Here is a 21,173-nt window from a genome sequence, read left to right on the forward strand (position 1 = left end):
TTGTCTGAGTATGCTGTTTCGTTTTTATAGACTGTGGTATTAGTTGGAATGTATGATAAGATCATATCGAGATTCTCGCTTATTGTAGTAATCAAGTCTTCCTCAATGAAGCTGCTATTAACAGCACCGTTTTCATCCTCAGTAGTCATTCTGTCCACAAGGTAATGTACTTTTGATGAGACAGCACTGAGTATCTGTGCAGGGTGAGACAGAACAGGGGACAGTATTGAGCCGAGCCGAACAGCTTTCCTAAGTGTTGTCTTTGAATTAACAGTCAATGTTCAAGATGATCGAAGAGAGGAGCACAGATATGACGATGCGACACGAAAATCGCCAAGTAGCTAACCCGAATAAAACGCTAACTGGGCATCCACATGTAATGCCCAGGAGAAACTCCCGACAGTGGATGTAATTACAAAAACAATCCAATAATGGACACAGCCGAAAAAGTAACAGACACCGAATGCCAATCGGCTTACCCACGCCAAATGGCTAGTTCCACCATATGGTACAAGACAGCCTTTGTCTACCAGATAATTAATTCCTGCCGTAATTACCCGTTAATCCTAGACAGACAGAAATGAAACTTACAGATTATGATACAGATCGGCTGGACCTCACTAAACAGTCTTTAAATCCAGTGAAGTTCATAAGGGGGCCCCAGTGGGGGACGGCAAAGGCCGAAATGATCGGATGGATATATCACCAAAAGTTGAGGACCGATTTTAAAAATATTGGTACTCACAGGTAGCTATCGTTGTCCTGAATCCAACGGTATCGATAAACCAAGAATGATCGAACAGTGACCGAAAAACCACAATCGAAAACGGACGATATTTTTAAACGTTCACTCTCAACAACAGTCACATCCGGGTCGCCCCTGATACATGACAGAGTAACCAAACTTTAAATGGGTAAAAGCATAAACTTTGGTTCACCTAATGAAGATATACAATGTAAGTTTTTAAAACAGAACAAAACAAATTGAACAATTACAAAAAAAAAATAAAAATTACCACACAACACTTAAACATGATGCTATGCAATGGTCAATAAAACTGTCATAAAATGTACATTTTAGTCAGTACAGTGATACAACAACAACCAAATGTTATAGTTTGTTTTAATGTACAGGTATCCCTCGTACAACATGGTACTTCTGCAACATGGTTTAGTTCTAACATGGTTTGGAAGTTGGGTATATCAACCAACCAATGGCTGAAATAATTGGGCAGACATTATCCTACAAATATTATTTTTAGAAATTACATGATAATAACAACTAGAGATAGACATTAGGACCATCTCTTAATGGTGCTTACGAGATAAGAGAGGCTATCACATTTTGAGAATGTGCAGGGGGACAAAATGGTTTCTTGCGGTGGCCAGAAGGGGTGCTACTACATTCCTAAAGCCTGAGCGTTGCAACGGGTAGAAAAAGCTTCTTAGTGCCTCGTATATATTGTTGTTTACGAGTAACGCTTGCATATGTTTATTTTGATTTATACGAGAGAAAAATGTGCAACGGAATTATGTACTAAATGCATTTGCAATCCACTCGTTTATGAAGAACACAAGTGAAAGGAAATATTACTTCCTTGAGAAAGTTACTTTATAAAACAATACTGTACCTGTTATCTGGTGCTCCTGTTTTTATACTTAATCTCTGTAAAGTGAAATGTCTTGTCTACAATGACTATATAAATTATGTAGTATATAGTCCTTGGTTGCTAGGAGAGTGTTCTGAATCATGTGATGGATTGCAATCGGTGTAAATATACTATGGTTGGAAGGTGAATAGGGGTGTGATACTTTGTTGTCTTTTGTTTCATTATTGCTGAATTTAAAAAAGTGAAGAGAAACAGAAGGCACGGAGTTAATTTATTACAAACAAATGGATGATATCACGTATATTGACTTATCCTTGACATTCTTTCTTCGTTAATAAGTTAAGGATATAAATTTTAAAGATTATTTTTTTATTCCTTCCCACATAAAGCAGCTTATTTAAATCGTTTTGTTAGGCCAGGAACACACGTGTGTAAAATTTGGCTTAAAATCTAGCATAAAACAGAAAATGTAAAAATTTTTCTGAAATTTTGGCTGAAACAGAAATGAAAATAGAGTAGAACATGTCTCTACTTTTTACGCTGAAAAATTTTTACGCCAAAATTCCTCCAATAAAGAGAAGTTCTCCTGTGACGTCAAAGTAGACACGTGGTTTTTATTCTAACAATGGCGGCAATGAGGGTTAACCCTACAATTTTGACGGTCTGGAAAAAACAAAAAATAAATAAAATAGAGGAGTTTATTGAATCCATTCGACCACATCAGTGTCATGTATAAAGACACTGTATTTAAACGTTTAGGGATGGCTACAGGTGTTAAATTTCAAATAACAGGTAGGTCTAGTAGAATCAATATATAGGCCTAGTATTTAGATCACATGTTCTTTATTTGAATTTGGAATACAAGTCTATTAATTTAAATTTTCTATATTATAGCAGAGGAAGTGGAGAAAAAAATGGAAGTTACAAAGGGATAGATAGTCTATATGAGAGGAAAAAAAATTAATAAAATTAGCACTTTTGGTGGCAGTGGTGTTTCCTATTCAGCCAGAATTTTTACGTATGTGTGTTCTGGCATAAAAGAGTAAAACAGAAACTGAACTGTTTATGATTTAGTTTTCTGCCACACAATTTTACACGTGTGTGTTCCTGGCCTTAAAGAAGTGATTTCTCATACTCAGAATAACTTAAGAGGATATGGATAAGCGGGCTATATCCTCCTTTCGCCTGGTTTATTTGTTCTGTATAATATTTATTTATTAACATTTTTAAAATATTATTTTAAGAATCATATGATATATTATCATAATATTATGACATGTTTAAATTGAAAAAGGCATAGCACTAATTAGTTTTAAATGACAAGTGCTTTCTTATAAATGATTGATTGATAAAATCATATTTTGTATTTTTTTTTTTTTTTAATATTGATGACATAAAGATAGAAAAGAGGAGTATTTTAAACATGTTTTTGTGTATTGATTTGTTTTGGGTCAGGTGTTTTCCATGTGTGAAAACCTAACGACCGGGGTTCAATCTGGAACCGATCAGGTTACACCTATCTTTTGGGGATGTCTTTTGTTCGGGTCAGTCAGATGAGCAAGATGTGACCGGTGTCCAGTCCGACCATTATAACCGTTTCTTTGTTATATATTAAACGGCATCTATGATTAGAGATCTATACACTTTTAAGAACCTAACAATTTGAAAGAAGTATTGCATATGATCCTATCATCTAATCTTTCAAAAAAACAAACTTTGTACGTTTCTTTAACTGTATTTATCATATTTTTGTTTTATATTTATATATTTTTATAATTTTATAAAAATTTTCAAGTGTCTTACATTTGATTTTAAAAATCTTATTACATGAGGTAATACTTGGTTTCAGTTACATATCATATCACATAAAAGCTTATGATTTGTAGAAAAATAAGAATAACTATGAATTTCTTCAGTAGTGAAATAATCTAAAAAAATTTATCTCATTAATTAAAAATCAATAATTTAAGAAATCATATCTCAGGATTTAGAATTCATGAAAAAAAGAATAATTACTAATAAACAATAATTTTATAAATATTTATGGAAAGAGCTATTTGCACAAATAATTTTTATTAATAGACTTTTACTAAATAGATTTTGCATAAAAGATAAACATATAGACTATATCATATATACAGTAGAACCTTGATTATCCGCCCCCCGATCAACCGACCCCTCGGTTAACCGACCATCTTAGTCGGCAAATTTCAAATGTCCGCTAGTGATGTGGCGCTACAATAGCGACGATTATTATTTTAAAAAATTTTTGTTAGGCTTAACATCGATGAAAATTCAACACAAAATAGGTTAATAGCGATATGCTAATATACTAGTTACATGGGATATAATAATATACTACACTAATAATGGATTTTTTCATACTTTTCGGTTATCCGACTTTTCAATTATCCGACCAACCCCAGTTCCCAATTAGGGCGGATAATCGAGGTTCTACTGTACTGTATATTCATTAGATACAGTTTGAGTTAATAAATATAATGTGATTAAAAAGTTTACACAAAGTTTTAAAGCCAATAAAAACAACTGGGTAGTTTTTACACTTACAAAACATTTATAAACAAAATATGTAATCGTTATTTCAAATGTTAATGGATTTGACAGCATTTTAGCCATGGATTACTGTTTTAGCTGGTATGCGTCCATCTCTCTGAATAGGGGTGTTAAGATGCCACCTAGCAACAAAATTTAGCAATACTAAACGACCCTTTTTTCGAAGCAAAAAGTTCAGAATGTGATAGCCTATCTTATCTTGTAAGCAATGCTCTTAACTAAAGTAGAAACTGTAATTTAATTTTAAATTTAGAAATTTAGAATAGTCTGGAAGAAATGAAATCAGCCCAGAGCAGGAGTTGAACCAACAACCTCCGCTTACCATGTACTGATATAACCATCTAACAGTTACCCAAGGCCTTCCTGGGGACATTTACACTGGCCTACTCAACATGGCAGTCAGATGACTGACACGTTACCTGGTATATGTATTTAATTGGGGATATCCCCTGTATAACATGGCTTCCAGTTTTGCTCTGACATCCTCTGTACAAAATTTCAGTTTTAAGTGTAAACTTTGTTATTTGATATTTTTTTTATTCAAGTAAGCATGTATTTCTCAAATTTTCCTGTAGATTTTAGAATATTGAAAGTTTCAAATTATTTTGTGCTGTTTGTGAGGTTTACTTTAATGAATTTGATGATAAATTGCATGCAAAGGGACAATGTAAAAAGACACTTATATATTGTCTGCTTTACTGAATTTTTTAAAATTTACTTTAATGAAACCTGATAGAACAAAGAAGAAAAAATTTCACTAACTTTCCTGTCAACCAGATGTCATCATTGCTTTTAGACTTTAGCCCTTGAGACTTCACTGTGTTTTTCTTTTTATAGATTAATCTTTGTATTTAGTAAAGTTTATTTAAACATTTTCAGGTAAGTGTTATAAAACTTTTTTAACTGTATTTCTTACCTAAGAATGATTACTTCATTTGTAAAAATGTCAAACAAAATACAATGGTATTTTGGTACGTGAACAATTTGCTTTTCAAACACAAATTCTGGGAAAAAGTTGTTCAGTATTTGACAGAACAAATGCAACCCACTGGAACAAATTTTCTATTAATAACATTTTTATTTCATCATCCATAAAAATTTTTTGATAAAAAATTTTTAAATGTAATTGGTANAAAAAAAAAAAAAAAAAAAAAAAAAAAAAAAAAAAAAAAAAAAAAAAAAAAAAAAAAAAAAAAAAAAAAAAAAGCTGAGATGACAATGATACTTTGTAAAAATAAAACACCTTTGTTTACCTAAAATTAATATTAATGCGTAATACAGTACTTTTAATTGTGATTTGTTAATTAATTATTGATTACTTTGATAAACATAAATCTCTTAGTAACAAAAAAGAGTAGTATACTTCAAATATCACAAACTCTCTAACTGGACCTGAGAAAGATCTAAAAAGGGAAGGATTGAAAATGTTAGTCTGTTTATACTTAGATCATATATTGGAGTTACACAAGGGTTCTCAAGCGTATAAATAGTAATATACTTTTGCTAACTTCTGGAACATAACCCTATGTTTTCATTAGTCTTTTGTTTTGTATATCACAGATTTGCATAACATGGCACTTTTTTGAATGTAATTACCGTGTTATATGAGGGATACCTGTATTTAAATTTATCTTGCTATGAAAGGTATGTTTTTCAGAACATACCTTTCATAGATTTTGGTAACAAGTTTTATTTGATATTTTTTTTTATTCAATATTTTGGTAACAAGTTCTTCAGAATTTGTTACCAAAATATTGAATAAAAAAAATTGAATATTTTGAAACAAGTTACCAAATACTTGTTACCAAATATTGAATATTTGGTAACAAGTTCTTCAGAACTTGTTACCAAAGTCTTTGGATCAACCTACTTGCTACAAAATTGAGCTTTTGTGAGGTTTGTGAGGTGAAAAAAGTGATTTGTATGCTTTTGTGAGGTTGAGTTAAAAATTAGGTTATTAAGACAAGGTGTCATCATATTTTATCTTCAGTCATGAACTACGATTCTCTAAGAATGAATTTGAGTCATCTTGATACTGATCAACTCCACTATACATTACAATTTTACTTTTGTATCAGTCATTGTCTTGACTAGTAAGAGTTGTTAAATAACCTGGTAAAAAATTCCAGCAATGAGTTGTGTAACTTTTCTGGCTGTTATGCAATCTTAATTAAAAAATAAATTTTATATTCTGGTAATTGACAGAAACAATTTTCACTTTATGATGGGAATGTTATATGGGAGAGAGAGAAATCACACCAGTTAGGTGTGATTTCTCTCCCATAAACTTTATATTATTTTTTTGTGTGTGATGCCATTATTTATGAGATTTTGGTATAAAAAATGTTTTATACGTTTAGTTATAAAATGGCTAAAGGCTTAATTTTGAGGGTAGAGATGAATTTTATAAAAAATTGTAAATATATCAAACATTGCAAAGCCCGATATGTATATAGAAACATAACCAAATGATTGCTTAAATAATAGGGCTATAACACTGCTAATTTAATGATTAATACTAAATAATTTGCTGCTAGAGGTAGATGTTAGGTGCTATCTCTTAACTAAATTAATAATTATAATTTTAATAATTTATTAAATAAGTTGACCACAACCTCTGCACAGCAAGTGGAGGTTGCAGGTTCAAGTTCTGCCCTGGGTCAGTTCTTTTCTTCCAGATAATTCTAAATTATTTAATAAATTATTAAAATTATAATTATTAATTTAGTTAAGAGATGGCACCTAACATCTCCCTCTAGTAGCAAATTACTTAGTACTAATCATTAGCCTGATTATTTAAGGCAATCATTTGGTTATGTTTTTAAAATTGTAAATGTTTATAATGAATAAAATCTTCATTAAATCTGACCCTAATTGAGATATGATCCACTATCCCCTCAACCTTTAACTACCAAAACTGAATAGCATTGATCTCCCAATATACAAAATTTCCTGCAAAATTTCAGAAATTTTCAACAGAAATCATGGGAATTATTAAGATTCAAATTGGGTGAACAAAATCGTGACCATTACACACACACACAAAAAAAACATTGAAATTTTTTTTTTTTTGTGTATTTCTCAATGTTTTAAGGTTCCCTGAGTCCAAAAGTGTAAAAATGTTTCCATAGTTTTCTTCTGTTATACATAACATAGCTATAAAAGTAAAATGCAAGTTTTGCCATCTTCTACATATGATAAACATTCAGACTTAAGCTAAACTATACACACCTTCACAAATAGCACTGCACAAATACGGTGCAGGAGACAGAGTAATGATGAGTCACAAAATGACGTTCTTATAAGTTCTCTATAGTTATTATCATCATCATCATCATCATCAAATAAATAGGCTTTTTCTTTCTTCTTCTTCTATTATACTCAACATGTAACTGATAATGATGATTGTTATTAATCTTAACTAATGCTTTAAATATTAAACATTACTTACAGTAGTTTAAATTGCTTTTAATTCAGTTATATATAACTTAGCTATTGTTAGAGATGCTATTGAAAAAAATGTAGGAAAATAATGCTGGATGAATTACTATTATATAATAATAAATGAATTTTCAAGTTACACATTACTTTGTTATTTTAACACATCCTTTTAATTACAATCATTAACAAAACCAAATTTGTAATAAGGGGCTGTCCATAAATTATATAAAGTATTTTGGGGGGTTGAGGGTCAAGGATTTCTTATGATTTCATGACAATATTCATGATTACAATAAGTAGATTAAACTTTTATTTTGGATTAGTTCTCTTTTAAAATCTGAAATTATTGTTTTCTAAAATCATATGGAAGTTCAATGCAGTTGATGTTAAATCAAACATTTTGGCAATGTTTTGAAATTTAAAAGTAGTAGAAATTTAAAAAGTTGAAATGTATATGTTTATGATGGAGATATGAGCTTTGATAAACAATTATAAAAATTATAAATTTGTTTTTTCTGTTAGGTACTGTGATATGTGCAGTATGTAAACAAATAAAATTTTATGTACACATGAAAAGACGATATGGACAATTTTGCTGTGATGCTTGTAGCAAATTTTTCACTTGGTTTCTTAGAAAGCCAGAACAATTCTATTGTACTTCAGCAGGTAACTTAACTCTTTGTAGATTAGAATTTATAAATTATTTTTCTTATTAATAATTTAAACATTTTCGTAGGTTGCTGTGATTTTAGTCCTGTTTACAGTGTAGAAAAGGGCTTGTCTTCTTCACAGTTTTGTAAAGCCTGTTGGATTAAAGTCTGTCTTGAAAAGTTTATAGTTCCAATATATACACAGAAGAAGTTGATTAATTTTATGCCAAAATTTCAACAAATTATTTCACCAACTAATTCTTCTGTGGTTTTGTCTACATCATCTGTAGTTTCTCCTGCTCCATCTAGTGTTCCATCTGTTGTTTCATCTGTTCCACCGCCTGTTCAGCCTGTTGTTCCAGGTACATTGTTAAATTGTTCAATAGAACAAACAAAAGAGTTTGTTTAAATAATTTAATTTTATTGTTGCATTTTATGAGATGTAATATTTTTATATGTAACCATTTACATATAATAAGTGATTAAAAGTTTTGAAGACGTATAGCAAAAAGAAATAACAGACAAGATTTCAGTAAAAATTTTAATATATTTTGATTGTTATTTATATTAAAATATCAAAAACTTTTGCTACATTTATAAATAAATTTTAATGTTTTACTAAATTCTTGCAAAATATAAAAAGTCTTTTAAAATTGAAAGCAAGTTATATTCCTTTTATCTTTGAAACAATAAATAATTATTTTTAAAATATTCAATGATTGTGAGTTGAATGTAGATTTTAAAGTATTACAAGTAATAAAATGTATTTTTGAATTTATAAGTTTAGAATATATAAAGTACAAATTTATTATTTACATTTTATTAACAATTTTTTTGAAGTTTATTGTAATATTTCTTTTTGCTATAAATTTTATGAAAGCATATTCTGCAATATTCATTCTCTACTTGATATAAATGTTTACTATTAATATATATGTTATGGACAAAGTGGTTAATCGGGCATTATTCATAATGACCAAAAAGGGCACGCAGTGTGATAAATATTGATTAATTTATCAAATTGACTGAGCATTATGAATACTGCTGTCTCCTAGTCGGGCAAAGTGATGATACTATGTTGAGGAGTGATTATCTGACATACACTAGCCAATCGGCACTCTGAGTTGTGTGTGTGTATCGTGTTTAGTACCGAATTTTAAATTTATGCAACCAATAGTTAATCTTGTGCAACATTTTAATTTGATTTAAAAACTCCACTTATTTCATTTAGAAATATTTTTTGTGAATTATTTCAAAGTATTTTAAAAAGAATATGTGATCTTTTAAAACTAAGTACTATTAACTATATTAGGTAAAATTTTACTGTTTAATTATGTGCACAGTCATAGCAGCAGCCGTGACTGTTTGTGCTCTCAACAGATTCCTCCCAGAGGAGAGCCGCTGGCAGGCCACCGATTGTTAACATCACTAGTTATTGATACGTGTGTTCAACAACTACCATGAATCAATAACTAGTGACATTAAACAATCTGCTGGCGGCTCCCCTCTGGGAAGAGTCTGTTGGGAGTACAAACAGTCGCAACTGCCACCAGGTTCTGTACTAAATGTCATATGCATGCACAACTCAGATGTGAGTACTGATTGGCTAGCGTATGTTGGATGATAACTCCTCAAAGTACTATCACCTAGTTGGGCAAATTATCACTTTGCCCAACTAGGTGATAGTAGTATTCATAATGACTAGTCAATTTGATAAATTATTGAAATTTATTACTATGCCTGATTTTGTTGGTCATTATTCATAATGCCCGTATTAATCACTTTGTCCATAACATTATATATATATATATACTTGTTTATAACAAATCATTATAAATCATATTCTATTTAGGAATCATTTATTATAAACATAAATTTTGGAGATTTTGCTTACAAAAACTCTGAAAAATAGCATCTGGTTCTGCTTTTTACATGATACATACAGGAAGTTCTCAAATTACACAAGTGTTTTTTTTCCTTATTGAAATTTCTGGGTTAATATGTACACAAGGGTTTGTTCTAAGTAAATCATGTACATTTTAAATTTTACACAATTAGAACAAAATTTTTCCAATTTTTAAACATGGTAAATGCTATAGTTGTATTTTACACAAGTTAATTTATTTTGCTAACACACTATAAACATGAATGACAGACATACTATACTAATAGTTTCAATATATATAATTTAACATGAATAAAATTGAAACAGTTTAGATAAGATAAAGTTAAAAACAAATAACAAAAGGCTTTTTTCAAAATGGGAATGATTCTTTAAAGGTTCCCTCTAAAACATAAGAAGACATAAGAACATAAGAAAGTGAGGTTAAAATTGGGAAGGAAAAAGAATTGAAAAATTAGAAATGAAGATCTGATTCAAAGAAATGTAAAGGACAATCATTAGACTTAATTTAGCTTTAGTTTAGAAGGTCTATGTTTAAAAGTTTTAGTTTATAAATGGAAAGCTCACTGTTAATTACAAATGAAAATTTTGTGTCACCTCTTCAGTGACTTCATGGATTACTACAAGCAAGTACATCAAGAGACTAGTTGAATTAACTATGTTTAAAGGTGATCATTGCAATAAATTTTTAAATAGACAATATTGCCCAAATGATTTATCATATGTAAATATAACTAAAGACACTTAAGAACATAACTGTACTACATACTTAATTTTTTGAATCATGATGTATTTTGAACAATATGTTCTGACTTTTCCATTGCATTACTTTAAAATCACATATTTTAAGCATACACAATTTGAGAATCTGTATGTATTTATATGTATATGATAGCACGTTATATTCATTTCATTCTTGAAACAATAAATAATTATTATATATATATGCATAAATACATGCAGTTGTGGTTTTTTAAAGTTAAATTTTCTAATTTAATTTTTGTTTAACAAACATCATGTATGTTTGCTTTATATTAAAAAAAAATAAACCCAGTTAATATTTTATGGTGTTACTTTTGGTTTCCAGTATATAAATAAATACAGGTAACCTCCGTATAACACGGTAGTTACATTCCAAAAAATTGCCATGTTATGCGAAACAAAGAACTAATACAAAAAGGAGGGCTAGGTTCCAAAAATTAAAAAACATGCTAGTATATTTTCATAATTAAGATAAATATCTTCATTAAATTTTTTTAAAGTAATACATATTAATATAAATTAAACAATGTTTTCTTCATCATCACTAAAAACACTATTAATTAACCGAGAGCGTTTTCTTTTTGGCAAGTTATCCTTATNAAACAAAAACAGTAGATTACAATAAATAAAAATATTCTAATAAGCTTAGTAATGTAATATACAGTACAATCTACTTATCATAATCACTTCAAGATTAACCTGTATTGATATTAACCATTTGATAACATTAAATGGTGTAAGTAAATAAGTTTACAATTAATATAAATCTGGTTTTATAGGTTTTATACAAGATGATTGTAATTAAAGAGTACATATTTAAAATTCTATGTAGAAAGAATTGTTGGCAAATCTCAACTAAATTTGGCTGTCTCTCTCTAATGTGCATATTATGTACATTTTCTAATGAATTTTAGATATAAAAGGAGTCACAAAATGTTCTTCACAATTCTTTAACAGGTGAACAGTTATGGTGTTCAGTTTGCTTTTATATACATCTGCATATTAGCCTAAATGTACATGCCTTACTGCAACAACAGTTTTTCCACAAATGATTATCTAATCATTTCCAATGTCGTGAATGTCATAATCACCAGATCAGTTGTTTCTCCATTGAATTGTGTGGTGCAGCAAATGCAGTTGTTGGAACCTGGATATAGAGGGCACATAAAGCCATATCTTTGATGTAATAAAATTATTGCATTTTGTTTCATAAGTTTCAAAACTTGTTAGAAAATGTATGTAATATAGACATTAAGGGGATAGTAATGTCAAATTTTGCTCTAGTGGCTGAATTTTGAAATATTTTTTTCCTGAAAATTGAAATTGCATACTCAGCAGTATTTATACCAAATTTGGTTGAGATTTGCCTGATAATTTTTTCTACAGAGAGCTCTGAATGTTTACTCTTTAATTATGCTTATTCTGTATATTAACATTAAAAGCAAATGTTAAAACAGTTTAATAAACTTTCAAGTTATATATTTTTTTTATCATAATGATTATTATTAACTGCTTAAAAATGCCTGTATACCTGAAGATAATGATAACTATAATTGAATCTTTGATTATAGTAAGCAAAATTTTATGCTTGTGATTTAATATATACATTTTAGGACATGCTAATTCTGATAACATTAAACAACTGATGATATTTTTGTGATTACAATAAGAGGATTCTACTGTAGTACCTGTCCTATTGAATATATAAAACGATCCAATAATGAAAACATTTGTTATTTTCATATTTGTGTTGACACACTTTATTATCATTCCAAAGTGCCAGTGTTGTTTTCTTTTGTATTAGTGGTGATGTCAGGAAGTCATAAACAAAATATAAAACTTCACTTTTCTAAATAAAATGTTGAAAATTTGAAAATAGCAACTAAAGCTGCTGTTAGAGTATTAAATGTAAAACATATATTTTTCAATAGCTTTAGATGAAACCACTGATGACATTGATTCAGTTTAAGTGTTATATTTTCATTGTGCTATAACTGAGGATTTTTATTGTTATGAGGAACTACTTGCTTTGGGTATGCTTAAAGATATGATACATGGGATTGATGTTNCCACGTGTATCGACAGAAGGCGAGAAGAGAAAATTTACATACTTAAGTACTAATAGTTCACGAAAATAATTATTTTCGTGAACTATTATTACTTAAGTATGTAAAAATTTATTACATTTCCTGTTGTAGAAGAGTTTTACCCAATTCTCGAACCGTGTCAGAGTAAATCCGTGCTATAAAAGTACCGTGTTATATGGGGGATGGTGCCAATTCTCGAACCGTGTTAGAGTGAATCCGTGCTATAGAAGTGCCGTGTTATACGGGGGTTACCTGTATTTTAAAAGACTAAAACATTGCAAATGTTAATATCTTCCTATTAAATAAGACACTAAGACTTGGGTGGGAACCTAGGGAACTTGGAGTCATTGTTGAGTCCTTACGTGGGCTTACTTCTTAAAGATTTGTATGTAAAACCTTTTTTATTTACAATAATTTTATATATTAGTTTCTATTGCATTGACTTTTATCTTAGCTTAGAAGTAAAAAAATCTAGTGGTTAATCTAAATTTAGAATTGCTAAAGTGACTAGTATTAGCCACTTCAGAAATTCTAGTACTAATAATTCTAACTTATTTTTCATATCTTGACGTAGAAAATTGAAACCTTGTTGTATGGACAGTGTTAAAAAGGTCACAACAGTCTTCTAATTGCACTGTTTACAAGTCAATTTTATGACTTCCAGATTCATGGTGATGATTTTTGTTCATATCAATGTTTGTTCAGTAAAGTTTTGTGGTTCCTCAATTGTACAGGTGTTTTTTTTTTGCTTTTGTATTTCTTGAGAAATGAGTCAAAGAAAATCAGTACAAATCAATAAAATTATTATAGCAAGCATATGTTGGCAACATATTCATTAGCCTGAGATTTTATGAACTGCTTTTGACAGTTGATAGATTTTGTGTTTCATGTGTTCATTTGTTCTATTTATCAGTGAATGCATCTAGCTCTATTAATTTTTTAATTTAATTTATCCTGTCCAAAAACTCTAAAGAATATTGAAAGATGAAAATAGAGAATTTAATGATGATTGCAGCAGTATTTTGTTTCTATGAGAGATAATATGGATTGTTTGCTGTGTGATACTGTAATTACAAAATAAAAAAACACAATGTTCATCAGCATTATGCAACTCATAAAGACCATAAATATGTCAAAGTAGAAGAATCACAAAAGTCTGTACTTCAGAAAATGAAAAGCAACATCAACAACTAGTTTTCAAAAATGTGTTACATCAGTGAACTGATAAAACTGAAGCAACTTATAAAGAACATGTACTTAAAGAAAGAGGTAAGCCATTTAGTGATAGAAATTGCAAAAGAATGCATTATTGAAGTTGTAGCATGCTTAGATCCAGAAAAAGTAAACAAGTATAAATAGCATCCTTTATCAAGAAGCAGCATGAATTATGCTGCAATGTGACAGAACAACTTTATTCAATAATTAAAAGTAAAACATATATTTTTCAATAGCTTTAGATGAAACCACTGATGACATTGATTCAGTTTAAGTGTTATATTTTCATTGTGCTATAACTGAGGATTTTTATTGTTATGAGGAACTACTTGCTTTGGGTATGCTTAAAGATATGATACATGGGATTGATGTTTATGGAAACTTAAAAGCAGGACTAAACCTTGATGATTTAGTGAATTTATGCAGATATGCTGCATCATCCATGTGAGGAAAACATGAATGATTTATTGCTTTGGTAAGGAAGAACTTTCATGCTCAGATAGTTTAATTTCTTTTTGTTGTATTTTGCACCAGCAAAATCTTTGTGCTAAATCTACAATTCTAAGTGACATTTTAAATAGTTATTGGCATTGTTAACTATAGTAGAGCAAATGCAACATGGCAATGCCAATTTTGTAGCATCCTTAAGTTTGATGATGAGACATACAATGTGGATTTGCCATATCACTCTTAAAGTGTGCTGACAATCTTTAAGACAAGTACTGGTCAAAATTTTAACATGTGAGAACAAATTATTACATTTTATGAAGAACAAAAGCAATGTTGTGAATTGTTAGATGAAGACTTCTACAGAATGCTGCATTTTTGTGTGATGTGTCAAAACAAAATTATCTGGACATTTTTTTGCAATACAAAACTAAATCTATGTTGTTATCTATTTTAATATCTATTATTATTATTTGTTATCTGTTTTAAACTAAATCTATATGTGCAGAAAATTCAGGCATTTCAAAAATAGTTTTCAAGAAAACCCTTTTTACTCAATTTTGGAACACTTTCCTCTATTAGTGCATGTAATTAATGAACAAAAGTTTATAAATGTAGAACATATAAAGAATATATTGCCTTTTTAGACTCATTAATTGAAGAATACTGGGAGAGATTTGTTGATTTTGAGAAACATGGTTTTACTCTGAAATTGGTATTTCAACCCCATATAGTTGAGTTTTTCAAGACACCTGATGAACTACAGATAGAATTGATTGAACTTTCTGAAGAAAATAGACTTTTCTAAAGTCTCCGTTTGATGCCAAGAAAAGACCCTCTTGAGATATAGAAAAGTACAATTATTTGATTGCATTTTTCTGTATCTCATGTTTATATGAACATGCTCATTGAATGTTTTCCCATTTTGCAACTACTTATTGTTGTGAATCTGCATTTTCATATCTTGCACAAATGAAATATCCTTTGAGGGCTTAGATGACTGATTTTCATCTAAAAGACAAACTTAAGCATGCACAACTATGTTTGAACCTAGTATACATGTTGTAACATGGTATGCAGTTGCAAAAAAGCCATTAGTAAAATTTATTATTATTTAATTAATTAAAAGAAATACAAATGTGTTTATTAAATGTTAAAAGAAATTTGGTTCTTATTAAGCAGCATTATTATATTATGTTTTGTGAATCCAGAATCATAATGTTTTCTATATGTGTGTATTTTTTATATAAAAGCATAAAAATTTCTGTAGTAAAAATATTCTCCACCAGCAATGAACTATGCAGCCTTGTAACATGTCACTAAAACAGTATTTGTTTGGCCTTCCATGATAAAAGGCTTCCCCACCCCTACAGTGATTGATTAATGTTATAAAACTGTATTATTTTGAAAAGTTGTATTTTTTGATGTTTGTATTAGCAAACATAAATTAGTTTTTTAAAACTATTTTAAGCTTTTATTTTTTTAAAAATTGGAAGACAAAGATCTAATAACATCATACTAATTTTAAGGATTTGAAGTAGACAAATTGAAATAACTTGCATAAAATAAAAATAGCAATAGGTAGCTTAGGTATAAGTTTTACTTATTTCATTATTTTTTTAAAAATTAAACTTTTTATTGAAGTTTTTAAAGTATTTATTGATAAACTTGAAGTACTATTATAAACTTTTTTTTAAATGTGAAACAAACATTTATGAATGATAATTGGTTATTTTTTAAATCTAAATTCAAAATAGGGTTTCCATTTTTAAAATACAGTATTTTTAAATCTTCTTTTATGATATGTATGTATGCATACATAGTTAAAAGTAGAAAAAACAATTTATGCAAATGTGCATGTGTGGCTCTACCCTTATACAGGTTAGGTTTCCAAGGTTTTGTTGTACTGTACATTGAAATGTTCATAAGTTGAAACTAACATAATAGAGTACACAGAATAACCATGTATTGTTAGTGTTTGATCCTTTAAATTAAAATGTACAGTACTTAATAGAATACATTATGCTTGTTTAACCACTCACCAGGTGTTTCAAACAGATTTTTTTTTACCTAATACACTCAGTTTTATTATGTCAAGTTTAGCTTCCATCATAATAGCTTCTTGATAAAAAGCACATAATAATAGAATGACTCTTGCATTTATCCTACTGCTAGATTTACTGTTACATTTGGACACATTTTTGAAACACTAATTGTAAAAGTATAAAAATTAGCAAACAATAACAAAAGCACAATTTTACTCCAGTGTTACTACAGCAGCAGCAGTAATTTGCATAAAAATGAAAAATGACAATATGCATAGAAATATATCTACATTAATTGTTTATTACTGGCCAAAGATTGACTTCAACGCTACCCCATATTGGCAAGAGAACTTCAGAATCCACATAAAATTTAAATTTCATACATGTGATCAAATTGTTCATAAGTTGAATGTTCATAAGTAGGGGACCTCCTGTATGTGCACAGTTTTTTAAAATTTGTTTTTGTCAAATTAATATAAATGAAATTACTTTATAAATATCTTAATAATAATTTTAAGCATAATCTTCAGAAAAATTATATTCATAATACTAATTAAAAGATTTTATGATTATTATTTATATTTGTGGTAAAAAATTGTCCAACAAATTGTCCAGTTTTTTGTTTGGTTATAAAATATTTCATAATTGAGAATTGTCCCAATAATTATTTTTGTATGTTATTTTGATTATACCAGCTTATAATTTCAGGTACTGCAAAATTGTCCTTTTTTAAATATTTTACCAAATACTCTGTATAAAAAAATAAAGATTTAGATATTAGTTCAGTGCAATAAATTTTTAATCTTTCATATTAAGGAACATATCAATATTGTTTATCATAGAAAATAAAAACACATTGAGAATCCAGCACAACAATAATATTTAGTAATTTAATAAACACTTTTAACAGTGTTAAATGGCCTTCTTCCCTAATGGAATTCAAATATATAAATTGGAACAAATATTCAAAAATTTGAATATAAAATATAATTGGCTCTATATGTCAGGCCGCTGAACATAATACAAAATTATTTTAAAAAACAAATTATAAAATTATAACTGCTCCCCTACTTAAGAACAGATCAGGTTTCCAAGGTTTGTCACAAGTCAAAAATTAATTTAGACAATACTGTACATTTGTACACAAAACAGCCACTTATTGTTTGTGTTTGATCCCTTGATGAAGTACATCGATGAAATACTTTGATGAAGTGCTTAATAGAATACATTATGCTCATTTACCCACTCACTACAGCTTAGTTATGGGTATTTTAAACGCAGTTTTTACTTAAAGTACTCAGTTTTTTGATGCCCAGTTTAGTTTTCACATTTAGAGCACATTTAGAACACATAATAGAGCAACATTTCTTACACTTATCTCCATTGCTAGATTGACTATTATGTTTTTGATGCATTTTTCAAGTACTAATCATAAAAGTTTATAAAAATTGTAAACAACAGCAAAAAACGCTATAACTCCAATGTTACTGACTTTGATGCCACCTTGTGAATGGCAATAGAACCTTGGAATTTTTATGAAAATGAAAAATGGCAATACAAGATAGAAATAAGCCCACATTATTTTTAAAAAATTTATTATTTATTACTGGCCAAAACCCAACTTCAGTACCATCCTATGAGTGGCAAAAGAATTTCATAATCTGTATGAAATTTAAATTTTAGATGAACAGTCAAATTGTTCATAAATCTGAAAGTTTATAAGTGGGAGCTCTTGCATATAGAAAGTAATTATAACTTGAGCTGATCATTGTATATCAGATCACAGTTTGGATATTTTATAGCGTGATTTCCACAGACTTGACATTGTTTCAACATCTTTGTGATTGATTGTTCTGCTCTTTAGGGATGATTTTTAGATCTCAAATGGACAAATCTGTCCACTTGAGATCTATCAATCATCCCTAAAGAGCAGAGCACTTTATCACAAAGATATAATAATGTCAGGTGATAGGAAATCATGCTATGAAATATCCAAACTGATCTGATAAACTGATCTGAAGGTATTCCTTGTATAACACTGTAGCTATGTTTTGCAAAAGTACTGTGCTATACAGTACTTTTGTTTTCAAAGGACTAATGCAAAACATAGGATTAAGTTCCAAAAGTTAGCAAAAGTATACTATTCTTTTTCATTACCAAGAGAAATATGTTTATTAAAGCAATTGATAATTTATTTCCAATTGATATTTAACTAAAAATCACAATTAATGTATTATGTGTTAATATTAGTTTAATTTTAGTTAAACGAGGATATTTTATTTTAAAGAAATATTGTCATCTTCTGAGTTTTTTTGTTGATCTTAATCAGAAATATCAGCAACATCTTCACTTTTTTAAATTTTAATCATAATTTTTACAGATGACAAAATAAACAGTAAAAATATGTTATTAATTGAAAACTTGTTCTAGAGGGTCACATTTGTTCAGTCAAGTACTGAGAGATTTTTTACAGAATTTGTGTTTGAATATCAAATTGTGAGTTGGGAACTGTTCAAATACTGCGATACTGCTGTGTTTTGTTTGTAATTTTTACAAAAATGTAATCATTTGTAGGTAATAAATATCTATGGTTAAAAAATGTTTAATCTTCATATTTAGTAAAGTTTATTTAATCTATAAAAAGAAAAAAACACAGTGACAGTCTTAAGGGCTAAAGTCTGAAAGCAATGAAAATGACACCTTGTTGATAGAAAAGTTAGTGCAATTTTTTTTTTTTTTGTCCTATTAGTCTTCATTACAGTAAACCTGACAAAAAGCACAAAATAATTTGAAAATTTCAATATTCTAAAATCCGTGGGCAAATTTGAGACAACACACATGCTTACTTGAATAAAAAAAATATAGAGTAACAAAGTTTACACTTAAAAATTGAGAAATTTTGTACAGAGGATTTCTAAAACTGTGATAGAGCAAAACTGGAAGTCATGTTGTACAGAGGATATCTTCAATTTTTGAATCTTGTTAGAGCAAAACTGTTGTTGAAGTACCGTGTTGTACCAGGGGTATGTGTATTTTATTTAAGAAATACACCTATTTCTTACATATACAGCCAAACCTCAATTTTCGAACATAATTCATTATTAAAAGTTGTTTAAAAAAACAATATAAAATGGATTAATCCATTCTTGACTCTCAAAATAAAACCCCTGTTTTGCCTTTTTTAGATGTATTTCATGCATAAAAATGCTTACAAATGCAATGTAATATTATATATAATAAATTTTTTTTGTTTAATTTGACTTAGCATCTTTAAAAACATGAATTCTTGGATAGCATTTATATTATGTGAATGTCAATTAGCGTGGTTTTTTTAATTGATTTAAATTCAACTATGGCTATAATTTAAAAACTTAAATTCAATTCAGTTATAAACAATATATATATATAAAACTGAATTTTATATAGTATATATACAATATTTCTCAAATTTAGAAATTTATACTTTTATTTTATTTCAGGTATAAGAAAGGGGTTCTTTTATTTATTTTAATTAAAGAAATTGCAAAAATTTGTAACTAAAACTATATATTATATTAAAAACTTTAACATCTTCAATTTTTTTTAGAATCTTTTATCTCTTGCTCATTATAACTAGCTCTTCTATTAATATTTTATAGTAATTATTTCAATTCTTTATCAAAGTCTCATCCAGGTTTAACTAAAAATCTCTATCTTTCAAACTATCTATAGCAATATTTATTTCATAAGCTTTGAATGACTTCAGTTGATAATGAATCTAAGCATTATGTAATTGGAAAATTAATTTTAAGATTTAAGATTAAAATTTATTTATAAGATTTTTCCAGTCACCCATTCTGTTTAACTGTCTAATTAAATGCTCAACAAAATAGTTTGCTACAATTTTGGAAATTGCTCCTAATTCAAGAAATATGATGTGTGTGGTTGTGTGTGTGTGTGCATATTTGTATATTATATACATTATTGTATATAAATTATTAATTAAATTAGATATAGTGCTGATTTAAAGATATTATTTTCATTTTAATGTGTGTTACTAATTTCTAATTTTTTACTTTGTGTTTATGTAGGAATTAAAATTTGTTTTTACATAACCATATGTACTGTACATACTTACACCATATAAGTGCATACTTTGGGAGTCTTATCAAAATCTCTAAATTTTCAATAATTAAAATCTTAACAGGAGCAAGTCATAATAATATCAGAATGCAGACAGTCACAAACCCAATATTTATTATCATTGTTCTTGCATTTTATTTCTACAATAAAAATTTTGATAAATGAATGCATGCCTATTATATATTTTATCATAAATATTTGGTTAATAAGATTTAAATTGATTTTATATAATGCCAAATTTTCATGCTAGGTTTTGACTGTCTAGCTTTTGAACATTGAAGTATTGATTTGTCAGGATTTTAAATTATATATTAGGA

At 28.4% G+C, this 21,173-nt stretch overlaps 1 protein-coding gene across 2 annotated transcripts in view; it reads left to right on the plus strand.

Annotated features, from left to right (window-relative positions):
- LOC111622930 overlaps window positions 1-21,173 on the plus strand; it is a 98,535-nt gene that overhangs the window by 36,744 nt on the left and 40,618 nt on the right. For both annotated transcript variants that reach the window (XM_023365397.1, XM_023365398.1), the window contains exons 4-5: window positions 8,148-8,291; window positions 8,362-8,637. In XM_023365397.1, the coding sequence (XP_023221165.1) occupies window positions 8,148-8,291; window positions 8,362-8,637 (420 nt within the window). The remainder of the gene's footprint in view (window positions 1-8,147; window positions 8,292-8,361; window positions 8,638-21,173) is intronic.

This window comes from Centruroides sculpturatus, unplaced genomic scaffold (assembly GCF_000671375.1).
Source record: "Centruroides sculpturatus isolate CEXI.00-Female unplaced genomic scaffold, Cexi_2.0 scaffold282, whole genome shotgun sequence".
Classification (NCBI taxonomy): Eukaryota; Metazoa; Arthropoda; class Arachnida; order Scorpiones; family Buthidae; genus Centruroides; species Centruroides sculpturatus.